The 22178-nt window shown below is 63.0% G+C and overlaps 8 protein-coding genes across 8 annotated transcripts; 2 read left to right on the top strand and 6 right to left on the bottom strand.

Annotated features, from left to right (window-relative positions):
- Window positions 1-163: 163 nt before the first annotated feature.
- SGA1 (glucan 1,4-alpha-glucosidase) lies at window positions 164-2252 on the bottom strand (the record flags this gene model as incomplete). The annotated part of the gene is made up of 4 exons (XM_076652197.1): window positions 164-1332; window positions 1410-1646; window positions 1714-1898; window positions 1975-2252. 4 exons carry the CDS (start codon window positions 2250-2252, stop codon window positions 164-166), a joined length of 1869 nt encoding a protein of 622 aa, XP_076502239.1.
- Window positions 2253-2916: 664 nt separating this feature from the next.
- JCM10292_003949 (uncharacterized protein) lies at window positions 2917-4487 on the bottom strand (the record flags this gene model as incomplete). Its single annotated transcript, XM_076652196.1, has 8 exons — window positions 2917-3293; window positions 3354-3390; window positions 3449-3465; window positions 3527-3649; window positions 3715-3836; window positions 3901-3992; window positions 4052-4366; window positions 4431-4487. 8 exons carry the CDS (start codon window positions 4485-4487, stop codon window positions 2917-2919), a joined length of 1140 nt encoding a protein of 379 aa, XP_076502238.1.
- A 552-nt stretch (window positions 4488-5039) lies between these two features.
- DBP3 (RNA-dependent ATPase DBP3) lies at window positions 5040-7157 on the bottom strand (the record flags this gene model as incomplete). Its single annotated transcript, XM_076652195.1, has 5 exons — window positions 5040-5113; window positions 5183-5351; window positions 5428-5504; window positions 5562-6448; window positions 6517-7157. The coding sequence occupies 5 exons, from the start codon at window positions 7155-7157 to the stop codon at window positions 5040-5042; spliced, it is 1848 nt and encodes a 615-aa protein (XP_076502237.1).
- A 356-nt stretch (window positions 7158-7513) lies between these two features.
- On the bottom strand, window positions 7514-9933 carry JCM10292_003947 (uncharacterized protein; the record flags this gene model as incomplete). Its single annotated transcript, XM_076652194.1, has 8 exons — window positions 7514-7653; window positions 7716-8496; window positions 8557-8681; window positions 8748-8968; window positions 9028-9037; window positions 9102-9152; window positions 9218-9340; window positions 9393-9933. 8 exons carry the CDS (start codon window positions 9931-9933, stop codon window positions 7514-7516), a joined length of 1992 nt encoding a protein of 663 aa, XP_076502236.1.
- Window positions 9934-10719: 786 nt separating this feature from the next.
- JCM10292_003946 (OST5 family protein) lies at window positions 10720-11094 on the bottom strand (the record flags this gene model as incomplete). Its single annotated transcript, XM_076652193.1, has 3 exons — window positions 10720-10834; window positions 10897-11009; window positions 11068-11094. The coding sequence occupies 3 exons, from the start codon at window positions 11092-11094 to the stop codon at window positions 10720-10722; spliced, it is 255 nt and encodes an 84-aa protein (XP_076502235.1).
- A 114-nt stretch (window positions 11095-11208) lies between these two features.
- JCM10292_003945 (F-box protein) lies at window positions 11209-13654 on the top strand (the record flags this gene model as incomplete). The annotated part of the gene is made up of 3 exons (XM_076652192.1): window positions 11209-11357; window positions 11502-11673; window positions 11732-13654. The coding sequence occupies 3 exons, from the start codon at window positions 11209-11211 to the stop codon at window positions 13652-13654; spliced, it is 2244 nt and encodes a 747-aa protein (XP_076502234.1).
- A 516-nt stretch (window positions 13655-14170) lies between these two features.
- On the top strand, window positions 14171-15896 carry JCM10292_003944 (uncharacterized protein; the record flags this gene model as incomplete). The annotated part of the gene is made up of 2 exons (XM_076652191.1): window positions 14171-14424; window positions 14498-15896. 2 exons carry the CDS (start codon window positions 14171-14173, stop codon window positions 15894-15896), a joined length of 1653 nt encoding a protein of 550 aa, XP_076502233.1.
- Window positions 15897-16049: 153 nt separating this feature from the next.
- Window positions 16050-21877, bottom strand: CFT1 (cleavage/polyadenylation factor CFT1; the record flags this gene model as incomplete). The annotated part of the gene is made up of 20 exons (XM_076652190.1): window positions 16050-16224; window positions 16284-16413; window positions 16475-16606; window positions 16672-16819; window positions 16886-17185; window positions 17241-17382; window positions 17440-17518; window positions 17576-17768; window positions 17824-18243; window positions 18306-18491; window positions 18557-19071; window positions 19132-19291; window positions 19351-19545; window positions 19610-19672; window positions 19743-19936; window positions 19996-21032; window positions 21090-21274; window positions 21336-21416; window positions 21483-21608; window positions 21680-21877. 20 exons carry the CDS (start codon window positions 21875-21877, stop codon window positions 16050-16052), a joined length of 4659 nt encoding a protein of 1552 aa, XP_076502232.1.
- Between the last annotated feature and the right edge of the window lie 301 nt (window positions 21878-22178).

Genomic DNA, 22178 nt, shown 5'->3' with positions numbered 1-22178 from the left:
CTCTCGAGCGCACATTCCAGCCCACGGCGGACCCGTGTCCCACCGTCACCGAAGGCAATGATATGACAGAAGTGCGATACCTCACGGACGAGACAGCGACGAGCGGACGACAATATAGAGTAGAGCTATCTACAACACGGATTCTTTGGCCTGCGAACCGACGTCAAACGCGCTGCTTGCCCTTGATCGCGCCCTGCCCGAGCGCCGTTTTGGCCTTCGCGCGCTCCTCGACCGCCGAGATGAACGCAGCGTAGCTCCACGTCAGGTGTCGCGCGCCCCGCCCGATCGCCTCGACGTGCGCGCCCGTGCGTGGGTCCTTCTTGCTGTCCTCGAGCACGCCGCCCTCGTGCCAATCGCTCCCGCGCGGCGCGCCCGTGCGCTCGAATTGCTCCGACAGCGCGCCGTCGACGCCGACATACTCCTGAATGACGCCGAGGAAACCATCGGCGAGATCGAACAGCGCGTGCAGCAGCTCGGGGTAAACTGGATCCGAGGCGTGCAGGACCGATCCCGGGCTCGGGAGCGGCGATGCGAGGGCGGGGAGGAGCGACGCGAGTGCCGAGTGCAGGAGCGGCGTGACGACAAGAGTCAAGCGCGTGTGCGCGTTCGTCTCGGTGAGAGACGCAATGTCCTCGACGAGGACGTAGAGGAATTCGGCGGCGCCGGCGCAAGCCAGATACCACGGGTGGGCGATCGTCATGCCAACACCGTCGTACTTGTCCTCGGGATACCTGCCGAGCGCGACCGCGCTGTTCTTGCCACCAGCGCGGCGCCCCTTGTTGAGCGGGTAGATGTCGGCCATCGCCTCGACGAGATGCGCAAGGGTCGAGAGGACCTTCTCAGCCGTCTCGAAGGGGCGGTCCGAATCGCGCACAGCGTCGTGCGACGTCGTCAGGCGCGTCCATGACGACTCGCGCCCAGCGTGCAGGACGGCAAGAACGACGGCAATGTCGAGTTCGGACGACTTGCCGTGCGTCTCGTCGTAGTCCGACTCGCCCGCATCGCCGCTAGTCGCCTGTTCCTCATTCTCCTTCTCGCGCTTCACCTGCGTGCCGACGTGCTCGCCGTCTGCCGTACCGGCATAGGTGCCCACGGCGCCGTCTTCCTTCCCGTGCTCAATCGTGACGCGCATGATCGCGCGCTCGTCGTCCCAGAAGCGCGTCAGGTACGGCGTAATGAGGTCTGCAGCAGCGATATAGCGTGCGGACGCAGCGGTCGAGTCGGGCGCCGCGGCAGCGAGAGCGGGGTGCGAGACGAGGCGTGCACCAAGGAAGAGCGCCGTGCGGAGCGTGAGGAGGGTGTAGAAGTGGCGGCCACTGACCTCCTCCCAGACTGTGCACGGCCGGAGAAGCGGTCAGTCTTCCTTCTTGCGCAATTGCGTCACTGCAAGTGGAGGAAAAGCAACGCACGGTCGAAGCCCTTCATCCGCCAGTGAGTCGCAACGTACTCCAGGTCTCCCTTCAGTACGCCCGTCTTCTCGCCGCCCTCTGGCGCGCCAGGGTAGAGCGCGCGCTTGACATAGTCGATCTTGCTCTCATAGCCCGACGAGAGGAGGTGCATCGCGAGCGTGCCGAGCGTGATGATGCGAGACCCGGGTCCATCGGCTTGCGGGCGTCCCCAATCGCCGGTGAAAGGCTCGTGGTTGACTTGAAGGCAGCAGAGAGGTCAGCGCCGTAGTAGGGCATCGACGAGAAAGGGAGGAAGGTGGCGCACCGTGGTACTTGACCTCGCCAAGCCCGCCGTTCTCGAAGCCGCCCAATACCGTCTCCTTGTGCTGCATGATGCGACTCGCTTCGACATACTCCTCCAAGCGCTTCCAGTCATGAGCACCACCATCGCGCATGAAACGGTGCACGATGGCCCTCTCGACGACGGCAGAGTCTCGCGTCCACTCGTACCTGCAGCAGCGCGACACACGGCCGTGGTCAACGTGGCTCTGTGACCGATGTACTCGGATTTGAAGCGGACACGCACCAGTAGTCAGGCAGAGCCTTGCTCGGACTCGCGACGACACAGCCAGGCGACGATCCCTCCGGGTGCACGTTGTCTAGTAAGCGCTGCCACGCGGTGCCTGCTTGCTTGGCCAGAAAGTCGTCGAGCGCGAGGTCGACTAGCGGGTTGTGCGGCGCCTTGCCCGGCTCTGGTAGGGACGACGGGGCGGTGCTGGCCTCCTTAGCGGGCGTAGCAGACTTGACGGGACCGCGCACAGGCGGCGGCCCGCGCTGAATGAAGTTCAAGAAGCGCGACAGCATCGTCTGTAGCGCGTGCAGACCGGCAGCAGAGCAGGGAGCGGAAGGGAGGAAGGGGAGGAAGGCCGAGCGGGATGCACGTGATGACGCGCTCGATCGACGACGCTCCGCACAGGTCTGGGGTCGCCAAGGTTGGGTACCCCTTGGTTTCTACCGCCGCATGGGCTCGTGGAATAACCAGACTCCCGCCCGTCCTTCGCAGGTGCTCAACGAGGGACACGGTCGCAAAAAGGCAAAAAGAATCATTGGAGAACCAGGGAGTCGAACCCTGCGCCTCTCGCACACTTGCTGAGAAGGTGCTAAGCGAGCGCTCTACCGATGAGCTAGATCCCCGTTTGTATGAGGAGGTTCCGCGGCCGTGCAACCACATAGTGCTTTGGACAAAAGCTTCCGCACATCTGCGTATCGTCGGCCGGCCTCTTGTTGCGACCGATACTGTGACAATTCTTACGCTTCTTGATCGGTGCCGGCTCATGAGCTGGCGTCTCGGCGCATTGCGCGCGCGGAAGAGACCCCGAAAGAACATTTGCCTTGCGACATTGCATTGTCGGCGGGCTGACAGTTTGAGTATCGACGGTACGGATGCCCTGATCCGGCACAGCAGAAGCTGATAACACAACAAGAGAATATACTGAGAGTGCGGGAGACAAAGTGCGTTGAAGACAGATCAGACGTCCTCCTGCTCCGTCTTCTCCACCTTGACACAGATGCCGGGAGGTGTCACCCGCTGCACGCCGACCGGGCTCGCGCTCCGTTCGTCCTCCTCGCCGAAGACACCGATTGCTTGCCCGCGCTCGAGGTCGGCCGCCTCATTCCAGCTCGCAGTACCAAGCTCGATGCGTCGCCCGCCCGTCGGACTCACATGGCTCGCCCCGCAGGACAACTTGCTTCCGACAAATTGCGGAGCCAAGCCGCTGTGCATGTTTGCGTCGCCAACGCGGCGTAGTATCGGGTCCGAGAGTCGGGCCACGACGTTGTCGGCAATCGAGAGAGTCGTAAAGAGAGAGAGCGCGTAGATGGGCGGCAGAGGTTCCCAGAAGGCATCTACGCGGGCGATAGGGTCAGTCTGATTCGTGTATCCGCAGAGCAAGTCGTGCGACGAACAGCAAATGAGGTAGGTCATCGGGTCGTCCAGCTTGAACTGCGGAGCGAGCGATCAGTTCGGTGGTCTCGTGTATCTCCAAGTTGTAGTCGCGCACCACTTGAGCCGTGATAGCTGCAGAAAATATGCGTTCAGTGGTCTGTAGCTGCGAGGCTCTCAAGCAACAATGACGCACCCGCAATGATTGCCACAATGGCGGTGTAGGCGGCAGAGCGGATGGCAGAAAGCAGAACCAAGCGCATGACAGACCGGGTCGTCTCAGCGCCGTCGCCGAGTCGACGATTTATGGCAAAGATGTCTGCAAGTCGTTCATGGACCATCAACCTGCGAATTATCCGGCGGCACTGAGAGATCTCAGCTCACAGATTGAGGTGATGTTGACATCGACGGCAGCTGCGGTCCAAAGCCACGCCTGATACCAGCCATTCCAGTCCAGGCCGATGTCGGTATTGACGAGGGAGTCGTAATGGTACGCAACCGAGAAGCTGTTCATCGCGGCCAGCCTACTTCAGCCACACGCCTGACCCAATGACGAATAACAAGACGCACCCGCCGTAGAAGCATGCGCTGAGGCAGGAAAACAGCGCTGCGCCAACGGTGGTCGCGACAAATGTGTAGCGTAGCCAGCGAGCATCCAAGACCTGCATGCAACCAATCGTCAGCGGGATACAAACACGTGTGGAGGACCGACAAGCCTGACCTTCAGCACTCGGAGAACCAGCATTGTCTGGACCATGAATGCAACGATACCACAGAGGAACGGCTCGAATCCTTGCGCTGCCGTGCCCGACAAGACAAAATCCAGATCCAGCGAGGCAAGCGTGCCATAGTACCAAATGTCGTGCAAGCTGAGGGCGACGGCGGTTGTTACGAAGACCATGACCACCAGGATAGCGATTCGGTTCGGCCAGGTTGAGCGGTGCCAACCGGGGGATTGGAGGTAGCGTGTGAACTGGCTGAGCAAGACGCCGTATAAGAGCACGGCAGCCGCGCTGCCCATCACGACCGGACCAGTCTGCGCGTGTCAGGACCACGATCAGCGCCTGTCCCGCTGTTCCGCATTCAAAGCAACGGCGTACCACAGAATCGAGATTGACGACTGCAGTCGACGGATCCCCAATGCTTGGGTCGCTCATCGTGACCGAGAATTGGGACAGCCACGGAAGCTGAGCAGTAGCGAAAGAAAGCGAGGGCTTGCAGAAGCGCGACGACAGCGCGCTGTCGAGACTGCACGTGCAGAAGATCTGGACCTGAGCCTGTAGTCATCTCGCGAAGCGAGGTAGATGAAAGAGAGAATCGGAACATTGCCAGCACTTGCCGTACGCGGGCTTCGAGAGTTCCGGACCACGTCGCGCGCAGACACTCTGAGGGCGCCATCCAGTTGCGCGTACAGACCCCGTCATCCCAGAAACGTGATCTGTTTATTTTCAGTCCCGTGCGCGGCAGCCGAATGAAGGACGACGTCGGTGACATGAGCTTCCGTCTGGCGAGACGGTCAGTAGGCAATCAGCAGGTAGTCTCGATCAGGGCTGCGCCTGAAGTCTCTTCTGCTGAGCCGGCAGCACTTTCGCCACGCGAGCATCAAGTTTTCGGATGCGCGAGCACGATGTGCGTTCAGTTTTCGCGGAGTCCATGGCACGGAAAGCAACAGCGTCTACTCAGACTACAGCCCCAGTCAGGTCCTACCCTCAGTCGAAGGTGATCTTCTTTGCCGTGCCCTTGACGTCTTCGCGGAAGAAAGCACCGTACGCGCCGTGGGTCGCTGCAGTTAAGGCGGGCAAACGGAGTCAGCATGCAGCCCCCGTTGCGTATGCGGGATCAATGAACGAACTCTTCTTGATTGTCGTGCCCCACTGGTCGAGCCCAGGCGGGACAATCGCGTTCGAGTCCTTGAGCAGGCGGATGAACTGGCCGGCGAGCGCCTTGTCCGCCTCGGTGAAAAACGTAACTGACTTGCCAGTGCGGCCGGCGCGACCCGTGCGGCCGATGCGGTGAATGTACTGCGACCGTGACAGCGTGTGAGTTGCGAGACCAGCACAAAGTAGTAGATTGATTCGCTTGAAAGCAGCGACTCACGTCCTCGATGGTGAGCGGGAAGGTCTGGTTAATGACAAGCTCGACCTTGGGGATATCGAGACCGCGAGCAGCAACATCTGCAACAATTGACCGTCAGTCGTCACGTCAGGATCGAACCGATGAGGCGAGCTGACCGGTTGCGACAAGCAGATTGCAGCGGCCCTCCTTGAAGTCCTCGAGACTCTTTGTGCGCTTCTCCTGCGTCATGTCGCCGTTGATGCAGCCGACCTCGTACCCCTTGTTCTTGAGGAACTCAAACAAGCGAGTCGCCTCCTTCTTGTACAGCGCGAAGACGAGCGCCTTCTCGCGGTCCTTGCCCTTGGCGCCCTTCTTCGCTGCATTGAGCGAGAAGCCGTTGTCGCGCAGGTGGGCAAGGAGCAACGTCTCCTTCTTGCGCGGGTCATCGACGACGATGGCGGTCTGCTCAACGCGCGCGTTGGCCTGGAGCGAGTCGGAGCCGACAGTGATGCGCATCGGCTCCGTCATGAAGTCGCTCGCAAGCTTGCGCACGTTCATTGGCCAGGTTGCCGAGAACATGGCAGTGCGGCGGAACTTGGGTTCAGCGGCTTCGTCTTTGATCGGGCCGAGAGCGGAAGAGGGCGAAGGCAGGCAGAGCTTGATGATCTCGCGGATGTCGTTCTCGAAACCTTTGTCGAGCATGCGGTCGGCCTCGTCGAGAACGAGCCACGACACCTTGCCGAGGTCGAGGTTGCCCTCACGCGCGAGGTCGAGTAGACGACCGGGAGTACCGACGACGATTCGCGGACGCTCGTTACGGAGGATGCGAATCTGCTCCGGCTTCGGAACACCGCCATATAGGCAGACGGACGCAAGGGTAGGCGTGAGGGCGGAGGAAATCAGGGAGAGGTTCTGGTGGGTCTGCATGGCGAGCTCGCGCGTCGGGCAGATGATGAGGACGGACACGGGTGCAGTCGATTTGCCCTTCTTGCCCGCCGCAGCAGTCGGAAGGGAGAGGATGTGCTCGATGGCGGGGACACCGAAAGCAACCGTCTTGCCGGAACTGGAATAGAAGGGAGACGGCGTCAGCGACGCTCGCAGAGAGCTTTGCACACAGGCGGTACGACGCACCCAGTCTCCGCAATACCAATCACGTCGCGACCGCCGAGCATGAGCGGGAAGGAAGCGCTCTGGATGGGCGTAGGCTTGGTGAACCCGCTGAGACCCTTGCGAACGCCGTCGGCAAGGGGAAGAGCGGCGAAGGAGAGGACAGGCGGGTATGTCGACGAAGCAGACGCCGGCTCGTACGAAATGTTGTTCTCCTTGAGGAAAGCGGCGGCTTCGGCAGGCGAGGCAGCCGGAACGGCACCATTCGAGGTGCTCGCAACAGGCTCGGCTGCTGGCGCCGGCGTAGAAGGCGTAGAAGGCGTCTCCGCAGAGACAGCGGCCAGTGCCTTCTCCGTCTTCGCCTTCTTGCTCTTGCGCTCCGCCACCTGGGGCTCAGCGGCCGCGGCCGTCTCGCCGTCGTCGCCGTCGCGAGCGCGCTTCTTCTCGGCCTTGCGCTCGCGCTTCTCGCGCTTCTTGCGCTCCTTCTCCGACTCCTCCTCGACGACAGTCGGGACAACTGCCTCATCCTTCGCCGCCTTCATCTCCTCGTCGCCCTGCACAGTCGACGCCTGGAGTGCCTCCTGCTCCATCTTGAGGGCCTTGCGAGCCTTCTTCTGGGCCTTGCGCTGAGCGCGCTGCTCGGGAGTGAGGTCCTCCTTGGACATGAAGGGCGAGATGGTGGTGTGGTAGGGAAGGGAAGAGAGCGAGAAGCGAGCTGAAGTGGGCGGCGGGTCGTGCAACGGACGAAGCACAGTCGAGCGATCGCGTAGGAGTGTTGAGCTCACAGAGTCGGGTACCGAAGCTCTCGCAAGTCGACGGAGCGAGTAAGCGGACGAGTGAGGCGGTGAAGGACGGCGCTGCTGCCCAAGCTCGCGCACCCCGCGCTCGCCGTGTCTCATCACTTCCAGCTTTCGTGTCCTGGGTTGAAGACCGCACTTGCGGCTGCCACTTACCAAGTCTGCTATCAGAGGAAACGACTCGAGAGGCTCGATGAAATGATCGGTTGCACTTCATCGGTCAACTATCGGCGACCAAGTACCTCCTGCCGCACATCAACGAGAGCTGCGCTTCCGACACCTCGATCGCCTGCAAGCTGAATTGTCGCAGCGGCGTGGCGGTACAGTGCTTCGAGCGGCGGCATGGGCGGAAGGTCGGATGCGACTGCGAACGATCGAAGTTGAGCAAAGGTCTCCCTCTTCAGCGTGTATCAACGCCGAACTTACGCAAGACCGCCCGGTTGACCTCGTCGGCAAGTTTTTCCCGCTCCGAAGGGTCGAGCAGTTCTCGCGTCCGCCCCGTCGCCTCCCGCTCCGGGTCCCCATACGCCATGAGCCCGAGAACGGCCTCGAGCTCCGAGCGCACGGCCGGTCGCGGATCGGCGGAGTAGGCAGCATGCAGCGACTGACCGAGTACGATCAAGTCGTCGAGGTTGACAGGCGGCACGGCGGGAGATGGGTTGCTCGCGGACAAGATGGCGGCGGGGTCACGGCTAGCTCGACTGAGCTCGAGAATGGCCTCGATGAAGATGCGACATCGCAGTCGGAAGGTGATGTCGCCGTCTTCCGCGTCTGTGCCGGGTGCGCCTGGGTCGAGCGCCGCAGGATACGACTCTTCGATCAGCTGCAGCGCGAGGCGGGCGTCTCCGGCTAGTGCTGCACTGCGGATCCGCGCTCGTATCGCGCCCGTGGCGGCGATGGGGGCACTCGCCCTCTTCGAGCCGTTCGCTTGTGCAGGTATCGCCTGCAGACCTCGTCCGGACGCGAGGCCAAGGTTTCGTGACCGTTCGAGGCGCTCCTCCTGGATCTGCTCGTCGAAGGCAGCGGCCGCCGCAGCGCATCCAGTGTGTACGAGATAGGACGAGATGAGAACTTGAAGCGTCTCGTGCAAACGAGCCTGCTTTGGAGGCGGTAGCAGTGAAGGAATGGACGGTGTTGGTGAAGGAACGAGGGAGGCGTCTGATACGTCGGTTATTGCGAGGCGAGCGAGCACTGCGCGTTTCCGCTCCTATGTAGCAGCAACGTCAGCGACTCTCGATCTCGCCCTCAGAAGCTGGGAGGGGCGCACAAGCACGAGTCCCTCGATGTCGAACTTGAACGGTTCGGCGCCAAAGTTGACCCGAACGGCCTCATTCGGCGTGCGGAGACCAACTGTCGGGAACAGCTTGCCGTGCAGGTTGCAAAAGGCGTAGCCTGTACGAGAAATTACGAAAGGTCAGTTCGCGACTTTCGGGCACCGTGAACATGAAGGCATCGCACCGAGGAACTCGCCGTTCTTGGTGAAAAAGACACGCGCGCCACCCTTGAGGGCGGCGTCCTTACCCTCCGAGCCGTTTCGCTCACGCTCACCTCTTGGCGGGCCTGCATCGGTCCAGTCGATTCCACACCCGACAACGTCGCCCGAGGTGAAAGTCGGACCGAAGGGTTCGCCGTTGCCCTGGCAGCAGAATGCTCGACCGTCGTCGGCGTGGAAGCCGTACCTGTGGATGAAATTGTCAGCCTGCAGTGCCGAGAACGGCAGGAAAGTGTTTGTGCGCACGACTTCTTTTCTTTGAGAGGAGCAGGGAGGGAGTCAGTCTTCGGCCGGAAGATCTGGTAAGAAGGGAGACGCACCCCAACCGGGCAGGCGCGAAAGCTTGACGTTCTGATCGCTCAGCCCGATACCTGCAAGAGCGAGCAGAAGGCCGTCAATGCGAGGATTGAGAGAAGAGGCAAATGTGCAAACTCACCAATGTACCCCGACACACCCTTATCCAGCACGGTCACCTCATAGTAGTACACGCCCGCTTGCGGAGGAACAGGTCGATTGGCTCGCACGGCCGCCGCATCTCGGTCCCCGTACTTGGCGGAACCTGCCGAGGCGCCAGTCAGTTGCGCCGCCACGTCGCAAGTCGGTGGACGTACCGGCGAAAGAGACGCCAAGCCCGTCACTCGTGAGCTCGAGCAGCGCGCAGCGATCCGACTCGTCCCAGCACGTTGGTAAGAGGATCGGTGAATCCCTCGCACCGCTGCGGTTGCTGCCCGCGACGGGTAGCCCCTCGCCTTCGCCTCCGAGGTCGGATCCGAGCGACGCGCTCAGCGACGCTCGCCCTTTGCCCTTCGCGCCGCCGTGTCCTGCTTCGCGTGCTGCCGAGCGCGCTTCGAGCCTGTCCAGCAGCCCGACCGCGCTGTCTGCGCGGTCGATCGGAACAGGCGTAGTCTCGAAGCGGTCTGCGTATAGGCTCGCGTGCTTGAGGTAAGGTGGGACAGGGAATGGGCGCTGGTACGTTGTCATGATGCCGCGAGGGGCGCTGCCGGAAGTGGACGAGGCGGCCGGCGGCAGAAGGGGCGCGGACGAGCGTCGCGGCGAGACTGGCAGGCGGTTCGATCCGCTGAGGATTGCTGGCTCGGCAGCAGATGGGCGGCCGCGATTCCAGGGCGGAGCGTCTCCGTTGACCGATGACATCTTGGCGGAGCGGGGAGGCGAGGTGCGGCGTACACGGATAGACGAAAGAGTGGATCAGGCGTAGGCTTCCAACGGCGCTGTGACAGACGGCAGTGCGCTCGTGGCTTCACCGCTGCCGTTGTAAGGGGAGCAGAGGGCAGAGATAGCGGTGACCGCTGTCCCGCCCGAACGTCTGGCTTGCATCTGGCCCATCGAACGACAGCGGTCTTGCAGACGTCTCTCGGGTGCTAGAGCAGGACTGCCATGCAGGACAGTCCCGTTGTGGTACTGCTGTCCGCTGTTCTGGCGGCTTTCGCGCAATTCGCTGAGAGCAGGCGCAACCTTGTTCGCGAGCATCTCGTTCGCCATGGGTGACCAGGCGCGCTTGAGATCCGATGTTCAATCTGGGGGAAAGGAGGCGCAGGCGCGCAAAGACAGAAGGCGACATCGCCTTGAGGCGTTGCGCGTTGGGTACGCACTCGAACTTGTCGCAAGCTGCCTCCTCTGGCGCATCGTGAGCGAAGAGCGAGTAGTCGGACTGTAGCAGCTGAGCCCAAGTGTCGCTAGGAGGCCAAGCCAACATGTCGTTGCGACTCGTCGGGTAGAAGAAGAAGAGTCGGAACGACTGCTGGATCTCAGTGTGCCGCAACTTGGGCATTACAAGTGCGGCATGGGTATGTACAGACACGATTCACGTCGGGTATCAACCTACGGGTGGATTAGGATGAGCGTGTTCGTCTCCGTGCGCAGAGCGTAACGGCAAGCACGTACAACTGGAAACTCTGGCCTCCACAGGCAGACCTCGCCTCAGACGTTGGCCCCCACCGCGCAGAAAGCGAAGACGAGTCCGAATCCACCGAAGATGCTAGCTAGCCCTGCAACCGCCAGCTCGCTGTAAGGGATGGTCGTCTTGCTTCGCAGCCTGCGCGCGGAGGTGTCAGCTTTGCGGTCCAGATTCGGCGGCGTGTGAGCGAACGAGCGCACGTAGAGAAGTAGAAGGTCAGAACAAAGGCCGCCAGCAGCGCCTGCGTGGCCAGAGACGGCAACGCGGAGCGTGCGAAGAAGGGCTCGAAGGCGGGGAGGGCGGCGTGTTCGGCCTGCGTGGTGCCATGTCAGCTTCCTGACACTTGGCTGAGGAGCTCTAGGCAGACTCACCTTGAGCTGGGCGTAGGTCGACGACATGGCACGAGGAAGAGGAGCGCCGTGGCCGCATCGCTCTTCCCGAACGATTCCTCCTCGCGCAACAGAGCACACAGACTGTTAAGTAGCTCACCTGAGCTCGAATAATCCCCTGCTATGCCCAAGCGACCGCGAACGAGCGACGCTGCGGACGTCCTCCCCTCATCGGCTCTAGGTGGAGGAGGCGGCGTCGAGGCTGCATCCGGGCGAGATGGAGGTGACCGTGCTCTGCGGCGCTCCGGCAAGTTGCGATTTTGCGGCTCGAGGTGCGTTGGATCTGCTCTCGGTTGCTTCCGCCCGTGTCAGGTCGGAATCTTCTTCGCAGTGGCGGTGTCTCCGTGGACACTCATGCCGCGGTGCTGCGAGGGACTATCGGGCTGCCATTGCTGACACTCCAGATGTCTGTACAGCCCGTCGCAACTCAGCAAACGTCCGAGGACGACGTCGCGGCCGATGCTGTCCCTCGAAGGCGCCTTGTCCGAAGAGCTCCTGCTGCGCTGCTTGTCGTTCCTGAGCGCGCACGAACTGGCAACGGTGTCGAGGGTGTCCAGTGCCTGGTATAGGCTTGCGCAAGATCCACAGGTGCGATTCTCGCGGGCTCATCCTGCTCTGCGTGGCCTGACCTCATACTCGTTTGCAGCTTTGGCGAGGACTCTATCTTCGCACCTTCGCTTCAGCTTCCATGCGCCGTCAAGCGGCATCGGGCGTCGTTATTGCGCGAACTCGACCTTGGCGTGATCTCTTCAGGGTCTCAATGAACTGGCGAAACGGCGCCGCCAAAGCGTCGAGCCTCGGCCTCAGTCTCCGCCGCGCCGTTCTTCCCGAGGCGCCCCCGCTCGACGAAGTGCCAACTGTTCAGTCTTCTCCACGAGAAACTGCAGCGTCGTACGAGCCGGCTCTCTCGACAGCTCAGGAGGATCCGGCCGATACGCTCCTCCAGACTCTCCGCAACTACGTTATCACCGCCTCTCGCGCCGCCTCCTCGCTCTCTTACGCGACAGAATTGCCCCTCGTGACGGTCCACAAAACCCTTCCTTCTGGCGGAACTGCCGTCGTCGGCTCTTTCACTTCTTCTCGCATCGCCGCCTTTTTCGCGGCTCGCCCCGACTTTCGTCCGCAACTGTTCATCACCGACTTACGGATCGACGAGAGCGGAGACTCGTCAAAACCCCTCATCGGCGTCTTCTTCTCCACGGGTCAATTCTCCCTCTTTCGCCTCGACCTCGCCAGCGCATCTCGTCCTGCCCTTCCTTTCGCCGCCACGGAGGTCTATACCTCACTAGCGCTGGGTTCACCCCTCGGCTACCCCTTCGCTACGGCCGCCGCAACCTCCCGCAGCCCGTTCGACCCAGTTACCCACGCTCGCCTGCACTCGCCCCTGCTCGTCACGTTATCCGAATCGATGACACTGCGACTCTGGCGTCTTTGCGACGGTGAAGGTGGCGAGCTCGAAGTCGTCGAGTCTCAGACGCCGCTACAGGCGCAGGAGCGCTGGGCTCCCGTTGCGCTCTCGCTCGTGCCGGACGCAGCGCTGTCGAAACGGTCGAGCGGAATTCCGACGTTGCATCGCGGTACTCGCAAGACGGAGGGAGAGCAGCATTTCAAAGTCGCACTCGCCTACTCGACGCCGGTCTTTCCCTTCGCCTGGACCGTCGGTCTGCAAGAATTCCTCATCACCGTACCGCCAGCCTACTCCGACTCGGCTTCTGTCATGCCGTCCACCCGCCATCTCTCAGCTCTCCGGGTGCAGGCACGCCATGCATCTGCACCTCCCGCACAGACCTCTCTTCCCCTGCGACCCGTCCGCACCACCCCTCTCTCCGGCTCGCACCGGTCTTCAGCGGCAACAACAAGATCAAACCCTGTTACCAGCATCGAGTACTCGCACCCCTTCATTGTCACCAGCCGCGTCGACAACACGCTCGATGTGTACGAAGTTTCGGCCTCACCCCTACCTCCACCTCCTACCGCTACCTCGCCTTCATCCCGCATCCTGCTTCAGCTTCGAACTGCACGTTCGAAGCTCTCACCCCTGAAGCTCCGCCATTTCCGCACGCTGTACGGACACACTTCCCGTGTTGCCAGCCTAGCGCTGCAGAGCGACAACGTACTCGAGCCCGTGTCGCACACCGGTCAGCACGGCACTGTGCCTGACGCTGCTTCAAGCAGCGTGCGCTGCATCAGCGCCGGGGAGGACGGCGCCGTCAAGGTTTGGCACTTGACACGAGCCGACAACAGTGCTTCGGCCCCACTGCCGTCGAGCGGATTCACTGCGAAGCGGCGGCTGGACGCGCCGAACGGCGGTCAAGAGTTCGTCGTTGATGTGCACGCCGAGGCGAGCGCGAGTGACGCGGGCCAGACGCCCTGGCAGCGGATGAAGCGTCGACGGCTGTCCGGCTCTCGCGCACGCGGCGAAGCCGAAGCTGCGGCCAGCGCGGGCATCGAAGGCGAGGCTGGTCCTTCGCGTGTGCGGCGCGTGTGGGTCGGAGACGAGGCAATCTTTGTGGCGGCGCGGACGGGCGCAGGAGGAAACGAGGACGTCCGCGTCTTGCGGTTTGACTAGACATGTATCTGGCCTCGCTGTCACCCTTCCCTCTGTCGTTTGCATCGATGTTTGCTCATTTGACGCAGCGTGCGCCGGAGAATTCCGATGACCTCACCGCTGAGTATTTTGCCGAGGTCGTCTTGTAACCTACCATGTGGATGCCCGTGAAGGAGGTCATGTCCGGCGGTCTCCTCTCTCTCTCTCTCTCTCTCTCTCTCTCTCTCTGTGCGTCTCCTGCATATCTTACTTTGCCGTCACTCGTCCTGCATGCCTACTCAGCCTTGCCTGTCTTCATTGACCGGCGGCGAACCGGACCCCATGCCGCCGCTGCACCGCCTCCTCCGCTACCGGTATCGCATCGACTGATGAAGGAAAGGGCGGGGTGCACCGAGAAGGGAGATTGTAACTGGCTGCTTGCTCCTCACTGCGGAAAGCGCGCGAAGGTCGCGCTTCGTCTCCGTATTCGGCAAGGTGGGGGGCGATGCGGTCACGCGCGAAAGTCGCAAAGGACCTCGTCCTCACCACTGCCCGCAAATGTCGCCTGCAACGCCTGCAGAGCAGGGCACACTACCTGCAGCATCACACCAGACCCAAGGCTCTTGCTCCGACAGCCGCGAGGCTCCCGCCGCTACTTCCGCCTCGCCCCCCGCCTCGCCTTGCAAAAGGGTATCCTTCTGCCCGCTCGCGCTCCTGATAGGCGTGGCCGGCGAAGGAGAGACGGATCCTGCACTGTTGCTTGCCGCACAGCAGCAACGCGGTCGCCGTCGAGTCGCTGTCCGCACTTTCAGGTGCGTCGACCTTCGCAATGCTTCCGCTTCAGCGTCTCGCATGAAGGGCAAGCTGATCTGGTTGGAATGCCAGCTTCGAGGCCCCGCAGATTGGGGATGTTACGGCGAAAGCCTGGCACTCTGTCGTCAACGGCTTCACTGCCTCGCTTGATCCGTTCCTGAATGGTGCGCACGGCGCAAGCGGGACCGCATGCTCAAGCTCGGCTGGGCGCGAGCGCGACCCCTCGCCCGATAGCATCGGAAGCAGACGGCGCTCTGGCTCGTTGTCGCGATCTCGCTCGCGCTCGCCGTCACCGGGTCGAGCGGCGCTCAAGGTGCCCGACCCACTCGACGACCCCGCTTTCACGCCGAACCCACCCATCCGCGTCAAACTCAAGCTTCCCGCCCTGCGCCGCGACTCTTCGCATTCGTGTACCCGCTCGCAGCCGGGGAAACCCATTCTTCGGCGCAACTCGGACGCGCCGCCTTCTCCAGCCCGTAACCCAGTTCCATACGACGGATCGGCCGGTCCTCCCATCTTTCCTACGCTCTCGCGCTCCAGTTCGAACCCGCCGCCGTCCGCTTGCGCTCACGGGCAGGAGCTCGGCGCCCTCGTCCCGCTACTCGCCTGTTGTCGAGGGTGCGAGCCTGCCGCCCGGTATGGCTTGCTTCCCGACATTGAGGAGGCCAGGGACGAGTCGGATGAGGCGAGCTGCTACCAGGTCAAGTGGTCCGCGGCAGCGTGGAAACAGCACGAGGACGAGAAGCGCGAGCGCGCGGAACGCGAGGAGCGAATTGCCCAGGCTCGCGCTCTCGCGGCGTCCTATGCACCGCACGCGCCGCGCAAGCCTGGGGAGCAGGCGTGCGGGACGGAGAAGACGGCGGAACAGGAAGAAGAGGCGGCGCGAGAAAGCAAGTTGGGGCGCGTTGCCGCGCAGGGCGGTGTCGACGCGCTCGCTCGCGCTCGCGCAGACGGCGTCGGCGCGGCACACCATGCTTACGACGATGAATCCGTTGCGCTCGTTACGCGCATCGCGAGCGCCTCGTCCGTCGGTGACGGTTCGGGCGAGCCCATCGGGCCGTCGTCGCCAACCAGCGTCGTGACCACCTTGCTCACGGATGAGCCACAAGAGCTCCCGACACACGCCGTCAACACGACGGCCACATTACCCACAACCCACGACAAGCCCGCAGAACCACCTGTCGCCGCGCACATGGAGCCCGTTTCAGCTGCATCCGCTATGAGACCATCACCTGTCTCTGCTCCTTCCGCACCAGCCGTCTTAGCGACCACGACTGACGTCGCACCCGCGCCAAGCCCTTCAAGCCGCGGAGACGCGCCAGTCGTGCCTCCCGCACAGCCAAAGCCGGAACGGCCGCCGAAGCGGCGCTTCTCCTCCGCGGCGGCTTCCGTCACGCGTGCGGCAGCAGCTTTCGGGCAAGGTCTGGTGACCGGTGGTGGGGTTGCTGTTGGATCGAGCACGAAGGCGTGAGGTCATCCTGTTCATACATCCATTCTGTGCAGAGTCTGTATGCTGTCCTCGTAGAAGTACGCAAGTCATGTCATTGTTCCATTGTTGCTCTCACTTCTCTCAACAGGCCGAGAGTTTATCAGAAGTTCGACGTTGCCGCACCGCATTGAAGGGCTACTCAAATCCGCGCAGAGTGCGCAGATTCGCAAGCAGTGTGTCTACGTCCGTGTTGACCGCCTTGGCCAAGTCAGTCTGTGCGTCGAGAGGAAGCATCTCGAACGCGACGAGAAGGTCGCCGTCGAGGATTCCCTTCACTATGGCGCGTGAGACCGAGTCGTTCTTGACGATGCTGTCAGGTGCACAAGAGATCAGAGAGTACGCCGTGATGCCGGCAAGGCAAATACGCACCGATACCCGCGCGGATTCAGTCCGCCGAAGTGAAGAACGTGGCGTATCATGATCGTCTGGAGAGCTTGGAGACGGCGGAAGACGGCGTCGCGAACGGGGACGAGCGAGGCTAGCGAACCGTCGAGACCGCCTGTGGATTTTGCGGCCCATGGTTAGCACAGGCAGTAACGTGGAGCAAAGGGCAGACCTGCCGTAAAGGATGCCGTTCTGCTTAGCGTCCTCGTTCGCGACATGCTTCGCAAAGAGAATGCTCGCGATAGATTCGGTCCCCGCGTGGAACTCGGTGCGGCATAAGAGGCGTTGTCCGGCGAACGAGGCGATATCTGTGCACGTGCGTCAGGAAAGTACTGCCAGCCGCAAATGGAAAGAGACGTGAAAGGTAGCGCACTCGTGGGATCGTACTCGAAAAGCCGCAAGACGCCGCCATCATCGTTGGAGATGAAGGCGACCTTGCCCTCGTTCACGATAAAGTTGGCGCCATCTACGCGCGACGGGCGGTAGTCCCGGCCGAGCAGTACAAGCTTGTACGGGTCCTCCTGCAGCAGCGCATCGCAATGAGCGTGAGCGCCTATGGCACGGGGAGCAAGTTGCGGGACGCGCACCTGGAACGCGACCAAGGAGAGACTCTGCTGCTCATCACCGATGAGAAGGAAGTTCTTGAGGGCCGTCAAGCTTGTAACGTGGACGCCGACGTCGAGAAACCCAATTGCGAGGAGGAATTCGTCCTGCTCGAACGCGCGAGCGTAGAGCTTCTGCCCCATCGACATGAAGAGATAGCCGTTGAGGTCGCAGACGTTGTTTACAGCTGCCTTCGCGTCCTCGAAGAAGAGGAGGCGAAGTTCATGCGAGTATTCCGGTGCTGAAGGATGCGGCTGGATGGGGACAACCTCGAAAACGTAGATCTGGCGACTTGAGCATTAGCTACATACTCGGCATGCAGAGCGCGGATAGACGCACGCCGCCTTTCGTCGCCAGATCTTCCGCGCGATACACCGCTGTACCCGCAGCGACGAAGTCGCGCTGGCCGCTCGCTGCGCTCTTCGACGCCAAGCTAACCGATTTTAGCGAGGTGACGAACTCATTCTGCCGGAACTCGTAACTGCGGGTCAATGAGCTTTGTAAGCTGGGAGACTCGGGCAGTGCAGAATGATCTTACCCGTGGATCGCGGCCCAGTTACCGGGCGCAACAAGTTCAAGTGTTGAGCGGTAGTTGCTGGGCTCGATCAAGTCGGGGTCTGTGCGAGGGATTGTCACTTTCGCGTCGAGGAGCCTGACCATTGTCGACCACGCACCTTGCTCCTTCCACATTGGCTGCCCCTCATCGTCGAAAGCGACGAAACGCGTGTCATTCAGCGTCGCACCCACGTAGAGGCCCGATTCGATGTCGAAGGCGAGATGACCGTAGACTCGGTCTTTCGGGACATGGGTGAAGGCCAGAGGCGAGTCAAAGACGAGTGAAGGCGAGACGCGTGCGATCGCCAAGCCCTGCGGACTCGTATGTCAGCCGGCGCTGGTGGACTCGAGGATGCGAGACACGCACCGCGCGCGTCTGCATTGCGAATTCGTTTCCTTCCTCCGCTCCGCCGCGCTCGTCGTGTTGTTGACCGCCGCCGAGCTCGGTGACTCCGTAAACACCGCGATCACTGCTCTCGATGCATTGTGTGGAGCCGTGCGGACCCTTGAGCACCCAGACGGCTTCTTCGCCGGTGATCAGCACGCCGCTCATTCCGCCGACGTGCGAGAAGGGGCAGAAGTCGCGTCGAGGCGGAGGAAGATCGGGCACTGCGGCTTGCGTGCCTTTCCGTCGCGCGGGTGCAGACGGGAGGTAGCGCACATGCGTCTTGACGAAGCGGGCGGCAAGGCGAGGTGGTCGGGAAGAGCTGTTTGGCGAGACGGGCGAGACCGCGGACATCGACGCGACAGCCTCGTAGATGGCGAGCAAGCCGTTCGTGAGGAGGATCTGTACGGGCAAGCAGATGCTGGAGCGCATGCGCCACTTGAAAGAGAAGCGGAAGGGCGTACCATGAGATGCACATGCGGCGCGTCGCGAGGGCCGACATAGGCAACGGTCACGCGGTCAACCTTGACATCGTCCTCGTCGATATCTTCGGCAATTGAGCGGTCCAGGCTGCCATCCTCGAGCACTTCGGGGAAGAGCGTGACCGCCGAGCAGGCAAAGATTTCGTCTCCTGAGGGAAGAAGTCGGAGCTGCGTATGGCCCTCAGGTCGTCAGCAGGGAATGACATCGAGGGTCTCGCGAGCTCGGCACATACCCGCAGATCACCCTTGGCATCGACCTCCGCTGCCCAGACCCAGGAATCCTGCGCACTCCCACCCAGCTCTTGTGGCTGTACTATAGCCGCGGTGTGCACGCCGCCTCCGGGTTGCGCCTCCTTCTTGGCCGCGTCGCCGACTCCGCCGCCGTAGAGGTCCACCTCGTCGTCGTCGTCCATCGCGCTGGCCTCTGCCTCCTTCTTCTCATTGGCTGAGAGCGCAACAGCAGGTCGCACGACCGGTACAATGGCGAGATGGTCGGCAAAGACTGCTGCGTGGGCACCGTTGCGGCGTGCCTCCTCCGCCTCGCCCTGCAATGCCTGATGCAGGACGAGCTGACCTTGCTGCGGGTCCCAAACGTAGACGAGTGGCGCGGTACGCGCTCGTGCCCCGGCAGACGAGACGGGCGCATGCAGGACGAGGTAGTTTCCTGTGGACGATGTCGAGACATGCGCGTGGTGTGCGACGGGGTGTAGCGGGTGCGGAAGCGCGAGCTGTTGCACATCGTTGAGGTCTGCAGCCAGCAAGGTCAGACACGCCGCAATGCAAACAGCGCGATCGCTCGCGAACACACCGGTGTCGAAAACCCGGATAGCATCGCGGTGTACTGTCACGAGATGCTGGCCTGCATTCATGGTCGACGCAGCGAGGGCAGGTCCTCCTTCTTCCTCCAAATGGACGAGCTGCAGCACGTCCAGCGTTGCAGCCGTCGCGCCGGGGAAGGGACGGTAAAACTGCAAACAGGGGAGGTTAGAACGGATCAGGGCGGATTCCAAGCTGTCCGGAAGCTCACGGCAGTCCGCTCCCTGTCGCTCGCGACCCAGACCTCTGCAGCTTGCCCCGCCGGTGTCGGCGCGAGCTGCAATCTCCACAATCCGGTGGTCGCGGTGAAGGCGGTCTGACCCTCGGTCTCGTCCAAAGCCGGATCGGGCGGTGCAGCCGAAGCGGGAAGGTGCAGCGAGCGGCGAGAAGTTGGAAAGAGCGTGCGCTGTCGGATGTCCGCAAGGTGAGGGAGATGAGCAGCAGAGCCCGAGTCAGGTGCAGCGACGTACGTGGAAGATGGTGAGACCGGCAGTCTTGCCCGCACCCGTGGCTGCGACGAGCTCGGCAGGCGACTGTGTACATAAACGACGTGAGCTTGAGCACGGCCATCACGCGTCGGTCAGCGCGGGATTGCGAACCCACCTCGTCGTCGATCAAGCCCGTCACCATGCTGCGAATCGCCCCGTATCCTGGCTGCGTGTCGCAAACCTGCATGACGACCCTGCGATTGCTCGCATTACCGCCTTGCGAGGTGAGGGCCGTGGCGAGTGAGGCGAGCGCTGCGGCGGAAGGGATCGACGGTGCAGCCGCCGCCGGTGTCGAGTCGCCATAAATGTCTGGTAGCCGCAAGGATGTGTTCAGTATTGGAAAGCAGCGAGTCCGTCTTCAGACTGACCGTCTTCGTCAAAGTCCATCTCGACGTCGTCGTTCGCCTTCGACGCCGGCTGGAGCGGCTCCGGCTCGCCCGCAGTCGGCTTGTCGTCCGCCTTGTCCGCATCGACCTCCGCCTCGAGCGCTTTGCCGGCGTCCGCACCCTCGAACGACCACCGGCACAACGCGCTCGCGCCCGTCTCGCTGCCGACAAAGACGAGCCCTCCGCCCTGCGCAGCGCCGCCCGAGATGCGCACCATCGTGCTCGCCCCTCCTCCTGTGATGCTCGCTCCGTCCGCGATGCGGTCGAGACGGATCGCCGAGATGGTGCGGCCCGTGAGCTCGAACGAAGCGCTCAAGACTGCGCCACTGCGGCACCACACGAGGGCCTGCGGCGGATCGGTCCCTTCCGCTTCGGCGGCGGCGTCGTCGTCGGCCGGGTGCGTGACGAACTGCACGCGCGCGTCCTCGAGCGCCTCGCGCAGCGTCGCGGCGGCATTGCCGTCGAGTCCGGTCGGGCGCGTGCGGCCGGGTGGGTAGTCGCGCGCGAGCCATGCATTCGTCGGGCACGCGACGATGCGGCCCGACTGGTCGACGTGCAGGATGCCGTTGGCAGTCGTGACGAGGACACCGCCTAGCTGGGCGGGGCATGGCGTGAGGAAGAGGCTCGAGTAGGGGAGCGGCGGCGAGGTGGCGATGACGACTGCGCGAGTGGCGGGCGCGGAAGCCGACGTGCCAACAGCGCTCGAGCTGAGGTCGGTCGTGAGCGTTACGAGCGAGACCAGGTAGTTGTGGGCGAGGTGCTCGAGGCGGCCCGACCATGTCCAGTCCGGCGCGTACAGGAGCGCGAGAGTCGGCTCGGTGAAGCCCGGGAGGAACGCAATTGAAACTACGTTGCGGATAGGAGGAGGTGCACCGGGGAGGAAGGCGTTCGATGCAGTCGACGAAGTCGCGGAAGGAAGGGTTGAAGAGCGAGCCGCGGTGGTTGCGGCCGCCGTCGCCGAAGCGGTCGCGGCGGTGAGGGATGAGAGAGGGAGAAGGTGCGATGGTGCGTAGGGAATGCTGCCGGTGTCACGAGGGGTTCAGCGATGCGTTCGCTTTGAAGAAGGGGAAACGCACGATCCGCCCTTGCCCTGGGCGTCCTCCCACCCCTCACGGTCCATGCCGAGTCCCTCCAGGTCAAGCTCCTCCGCGAAGAACGGCAAGAGCGCAAGCGTGCCATCACCGCCAGAGTTGGTGGGGAGGAGAAGGGCGGCGAGACGGGACGCGGGGTCAACGGCCATGAGCGGCTGGCGATCCTCGGCCTGCGTCACAGTACAAGCGTCAGCCCTTGTCGCGCAGACGCGCCAGCGGCATGCTACGCACGACCTGGGGCAGCTTTTCGAAGGTGTGGAGCGAGACGGGGACAAGGTCGTGCGCCGAAGGCGACCACTCCATCAAGCTCAGCTGCGGAGGGGTTTCCACAGGAAGTCAGAGGTGCGTCGCATGCGAAAGGAGGCGCAAGACGATCACCTTTGCGTCGAGGAAGCCGATGAGGATGCGGTCGCAGCCATCGTGCTTGGTTGCGAGGGTGCGCACACGCGAGAGGTTGGCGACAGTGCCATGCAGCCGACGGGTCAGGACGTGCTCGAGACGGGGCTGTCGAGCAGAAGTCAGAACGAGTGCGCAGGAGGTGGGGCGGTGAGCGAGTGCGGAAGGACGAGGCGGACCTGGGCTCCTGCGGCACGCGCGGGCGGGGCTGGCTGCGTGACGGCGTAGACGTGGAGCACGTTGTTGTTGGCGGTGACCAGGTGCGCCACGAGGCAGCCTGCGGGGTCGTCTGCGGCGGGGACGAGTTGGGCGGCGACGGCGAGGCGGGCGCCCGAGGGCGGCTGCGCCTGCTTGTACAGCGCCGTGAGTGGGGCCATTGCCCTGTCTGGCCCTGTCTCGGCTCGACTGGCTGCGCGCGGAGACGGGAGCGAGCCGCGTCGACGCGAGCGGATGCACGCCGCGACGAGCGACGGCAGCGGCGGAGGAGCGCCGCGCTCGCCTCTGGCCCCCGTCCGCCTCGCCGCGACGCTCGAGCGTGTACAGCCCCGCACAGCACAGCAGCGCGCGCACGCCACGCACCGCCCTGCCCGCGCCTCGACCGCCCGCACCCTCGCCCCGCTCCGGCCTTTTCCCCTCGTCCGTCCGTCACCTCTCGCCCGGCCCGCCCCGCTCCCTCGC

Source organism: Rhodotorula paludigena (assembly GCF_050403205.1).
Source record: "Rhodotorula paludigena JCM10292 DNA, Rt_paludigena_JCM10292v1_ctg68, whole genome shotgun sequence".
Lineage (NCBI taxonomy): Eukaryota > Fungi > Basidiomycota > Microbotryomycetes > Sporidiobolales > Sporidiobolaceae > Rhodotorula > Rhodotorula paludigena.
This window is presented reverse-complemented; position numbering and strand designations above follow the sequence as displayed.